The sequence below is a fragment of the Nansenia antarctica genome, assembly GCF_963989245.1.
Source record: "Nansenia antarctica genome assembly, chromosome: 11".
Lineage (NCBI taxonomy): Eukaryota > Metazoa > Chordata > Actinopteri > Argentiniformes > Microstomatidae > Nansenia > Nansenia antarctica.
In genome coordinates, this window is record NC_137681.1 from 10,918,667 (window position 1) to 10,923,666 (window position 5,000).

At 46.4% G+C, this 5,000-nt stretch overlaps 1 protein-coding gene across 1 annotated transcript in view; it reads right to left on the bottom strand.

Moving 5' to 3' along the window:
- The window catches only part of LOC308167790 (SH3 and multiple ankyrin repeat domains protein 1-like), a gene marked incomplete at both ends in the record, with an annotated part of 29,287 nt that overhangs the window by 19,771 nt on the left and 4,516 nt on the right, over positions 1 to 5,000 (bottom strand). Inside the window, 8 exon segments of the mRNA XM_080542268.1 lie at positions 138 to 313; positions 777 to 843; positions 981 to 1,058; positions 1,184 to 1,300; positions 2,693 to 2,734; positions 3,162 to 3,329; positions 3,629 to 3,780; positions 4,680 to 4,788. Of these exon segments, the coding sequence (XP_080398394.1) occupies positions 138 to 313; positions 777 to 843; positions 981 to 1,058; positions 1,184 to 1,300; positions 2,693 to 2,734; positions 3,162 to 3,329; positions 3,629 to 3,780; positions 4,680 to 4,788 (909 nt within the window).

Below are 5,000 nucleotides of genomic sequence, written 5' to 3' on the forward strand. Positions count from 1 at the left end.
CACAGGCACGCAGGCACACACACACACACACACACACACACACACACACACACACACACAGAGATCACTCAGTACTATACAGTAACTCCCCAATATTAAAAAAAAAATGCCTACAGTGCATTCTCTAACTGCAGTACCTGTCCTGGGAAGGGATTGGTTGCGGTCTTGGTGGGCGGGGCCATGGGGTCAGGCAGGGTCATGCTGATGTCACTGTTAGCACGCAAGAGGGGGTGGGACTGAGGCAGAGCGAGAGGGAGGGTGCGGGCGCTCTCTCCTCTTTTAGGAGCATACTTTGGGGATTCCAGGAAGGGCACTGAAAAAAGAGAGGGAGAGGGAGAAGGAATGGGGGGGGGGGGGTGAGACGAAACAGGGGGAGTAAAGGGAGAGAGGGAGGAAGAGACGGAGAGGGAGGAGGGATGAGGGCGGGAGAGGGGCGAGCAGTGACGTTACATGTAGTGCAAGAGGGAGGGAAAGAAAAAGAGGGAGAGGGAGGAAAGTGTGAGAGGGTAAACAGTGACTGACTGGTGTTTTTTGTGCAGACAAAAGGACAAGCAACACCAATACTTGGAACAGCTCTGCATATGACCACGACTGGGGAGGCTGGTGGAGGTAGAAATCGGAGGACGAGCTCATTGTAATGCATGGAATGGAATGAGGAACGTTTTCTCATTCTGTTCTACAGTATGCGCTACAATGAGCCCGCCCTCTAATTTCTACCTCCCCCAGCCTCCCCTGCACTGTGCTGAGACTCACAACCCTCTCATCATCACACTCACCTATATCAGAGTCTCTGTGGTTCTTGATGATTTCCCCAAGTTCAAAATGGCCGGCCATTACTGCTACCTTCAAAACAGACATAAGTTATTACCTAACTCTACACCTATACACAATCAAACTATATGAAAACTGCATATTATTGGACATTATTAAGCAATGGTTTATTGTATTCCAAAATGTTTGATCTCTTCAGTTTCTGTTACCTGGAAGGGGGTTTGCCCATGCTTATTCTTAGCCTCCCTATTGGCTCCTCTGTACAGAAGAACGCGGACACAGTTTTCCTGATTGGCCAGAGACACAGCCACTCTTTAACTTGATTTGGACCAGCAATATCACTCAGTCATTTGAACTCATTGTCCATTCACCATCGATACGTCATGCGTGTTTGTCCCTGTATGACACGTACCTTATTATACAGGGCACAAATGTGAAGAGCGGTGTTCCCTGAGGCGTTCTGAGCAGTGGTGTCTGCCCCATAGAACAGAAGGTGCTCCAGGTGCTGGGCAAAACCATTCTGGCAGGCCTTTGGGGGGGAGGGAAAGGACTGTGTTAAAGGAAGGTTTCAAAATGGACACTGTGAGCCAAAGAGAATGGGGGTAGCTCGAAGGTAAAGAAATAACATTGCAATGCATTGGCGGTCCGGAGAGGTGCTGGAACAACCTATCTTTACATTACTTAGAATGCACCAGTGAAGGCTGGTGGAGGTAGAAATCGGAGGAAGGGCTTATTGTAATGCATGGAACAGAATGAGGAATGGGTTTAAACATGCATTACAACGAGCCCGTCCTCGGATTTCTACCTCCACCAACCTCCATTGAAATAGAGATGGAGGGAGACATTTGCTGTTACCTAGACAACAAAGAGAGTGCAGGAGTGGTTTCCTTAGTTATTAGGGCAATGCAGAATAAAAGGGTTGTAGTAACTGGACCTTGGCATTTACATAATGACTGCATGACATACTTCCTGCTTATGAAACATGGACATGGGTGAGAGGGCTAGAGAGAAGGAGAGGGGAGGAAAAGGAGAGAGTGGGAGAGGAGGAGAAGGAGAGAGGGAGAGAGAACAGATGTACAAGTACAGGAAAACCTAGAAAACTGTAACACTATACAGCGAAGCTGGCACTAGAATGGTGCTCCACCGTAGCCAAAAACAACAAAGAATAAGCTGTTTTTCTTTTTCTTTAAAGAAGAAAAAAAAAACTATTCTGTGTTGTTTTTGGCTACAGAGCATCCTCAGCTCCTATCAGTCTCTACTATCTCTATCCCAATAAAGACTTTTTAGGGCATTTCTGCTATATTGCGATAGAGATAGTAGAGACTGACAGGAAGGATGGGTGAGAGAGAGGAGGGATGACATGGAGGATAGGTCGCTGGGCGGAATCTAACCAGGGACCCTGCGATTACATGGCATGCGCCACCCAGGCGCCCAAGCACAGAATAAGCTTTAAGCAGGTTTCCTCTTTTTCATATTTTTGCACTTGGACAGAAATAAATATGAGACAAAACAAACTGAAACAGACAGGAGAGAAGTGACGACAGCCAACACAGGACAGAGAAGAAGCGAAAGACAAAAAAACTTAAGATAAAACAACCTACTGGTGAACAATACTACAAAGAGATGAACAGAAGAATGCCAGGGATACATGAAGAATAGTAGCATACGAACACTCATCTCTAACATGGAGATGGTGTCTGATGTTGATCAGCATTGGACGCAATAGTTATGAGATTATATTGAGCATTCTAGTGGATCTGAGACTACAGGGAAGGATCACTGGTCCAAAGAGGCCTTCACTCTTCTTCAGCTCTCCCAACTCCCTAAAAAGGCATGACTTTTATTTGTGAGAAATGGATGGAAGGATGGGGTAATGCAAGGATGAAATGACGATGGGGTGAACGGATGACATGATGGGTACCTTGTGTATTTCTTGCATTCCGAATTCATCTTCATCCCTGAGCTAAGGGGAGAGAGGGCGAGGGGAGGAGGAGGAGAGGAAGAGGGGAGGAGAGGGAGAGAATGGAGAGATGAGTGAGAGAATGCCTCTCCATGGAGGAGAAAAAGGAGGAGGGGGGGAGCTGATAGTGGAGAGAGAGGGGGGGTGTTGTCGATGTTTAATGTTCACAACACATAAAAGACAGTATAGTACAGAAACCAACATAGACACAGACAGTGAAATACACAAATATATTGCAATTACATATAAAAATATGATTAGGAAACCACATAAAACTGGACAAAAACACTTACAATGTGAATTCCATAGATAGATAGAGAGAGAGAGAGAGAGAGAGAGAGAGAGAGAGAGAGAGAGAGAGAGAGAGAGAGAGAGAGAGAGAGAGAGAGAAAGAGGAAATTGGTAGGTAGATAGATAGATAGATATCTACCTGGTGAGACTCGTCCCAGCCGTTCTCATCCCTAACCCCCAGCCTGGCCCTGTAGTAGAGCAGGGTCTCGCAACAGGAGGTGTCGCCCCCTGTCAGCACGGTGTGGTACAGCGGGGTCAGGCCACAATGGTCTTTATAATCAGGAGACGCTCCCAGGGACAGGAGAGCCTGAGGAGGAGCAGGAGCAGGAGAGAAGAGAGGAGAGAGCAGGAGCAGGAGAGAGAAGAGAGGAGGAGAGAGAAGAGAGGAGGAGAGAGAAGAGAGGAGGAGAGAGCAGGGCAAAAGAGAAGGAGAGACACTCTAACCATTAATCAGATACTCTAACCTGCCACTCCTCTCTATGCCCTTCTGTAGAACACGTGTGAGGGGAGGAAATTGAGGATGTGTGTGTGTGTGTGTGTGTGTCTGTGTGTGTGTGTGTGTGTGTGTGTCTGTGTGTGTGTGTGTGTGTGTGTGTGTAGTCTTACCAGCAGCGCAGCTTGATTTTGAGCTCTGACAGCCTTGTGTACAGCGGTCAGTCCGTCTTTGGTTCTGAAGTCCACATGGCACCCGCCCTGAACCAGAACTCTGATCCCCTCTACAGCTAGACCAGCCTGGACTGCCACAGAGAGGGGAGACTCTGGGAGAGTGTGAGAAAAATGTATTTAATAATGATGTTATTATGTTCGCTTGAGACTGTATGAATAGCAAAGGAAGTATGTGATTTAAAGCTGAATGAAATGAATGAATGAATGAATGAATGGTCTTTATTGTCATTGCTACAGTACAGGTACCAAACAACGAAATTTAGGAGGGGTGGCTCCCCTGGTGTTAGGAAAGAAAAAAAAACCTTTAAAAAAACACTTTAGAAAAAAAACACAAGAAGGGAAGGAGCTGGTTTACATAAATAAAGGCCAGGTGCCTGATAAGGGGAAAAGGGACTGTCTGTTCCCCCTCCAAGGCCAAAATGAAATAATTATGTCTTATCTGTACCCATGTAATCTTGTGTAAGAATTGTATGATTGAAACTATAAGACCAACCAATCCCATGGAGGGGTGGGCTTTTGTACTTTGTACAACCCTATGTTGACTGTACAGAGACCCCTCTTGCAAGATTTAAACAAACACTCTGAGATGATTGATAAAGCTTCAGCCTCCATTGGTTATTAATTAACTTAACAGAGAGGTGGAGATGGAGGAGAGGGAGGACAGCGGAGGAGAGGGGGGAGAGGGAGGGGGAGAGAGGAGGAGGAGAGAGGAAGAGGAGAGATGAGGAGGACAGAGGAGGCGAAGGGAGAGGGAGGGTGGAGAGAGAGAGAATAAGAAGAGGGGGAAATGGAGGACAAAGAGGAGAAGGAAAACGGGGAGACACAGACAGAGGAAGTGAAAGAACAACACACAGTCAGTGTTTGAGGAACTCAATTGAACGCAGATGTTGAGAACAAGCTCACACTTGTATTGTATGGTTCCTGTTTCACTGAAGCATGGTCTGTGTTTATTTACTCAACGTTATGTTTTGTTAGAGTAGTTAAGCCTTACCTCCGTTGTCAGGGTCTTGGTAGTTAGGGTCCAGGCCTTTGTCTAGAACCTTCACTATCTTGTCTACAGAACCGGTCCGTACGTAGTCTAGAAACTTTCTCAGACTGGCCTACGAGGGGAGCGGAGGACAGACAGATATCAATGAACAGGGGGAGAGGATAACAGGCATATATATCAGTAGAGGAATATGATAAGCAATATCTGTCGTCGTCGCCGCCCCCCCCCCACATACACACACACAAACACACGTGGGATTCTTTCTCAAATAGTTTCATTTTTCACTCTGCCATAAACATACTTTCATACCAGTACAGTACATGT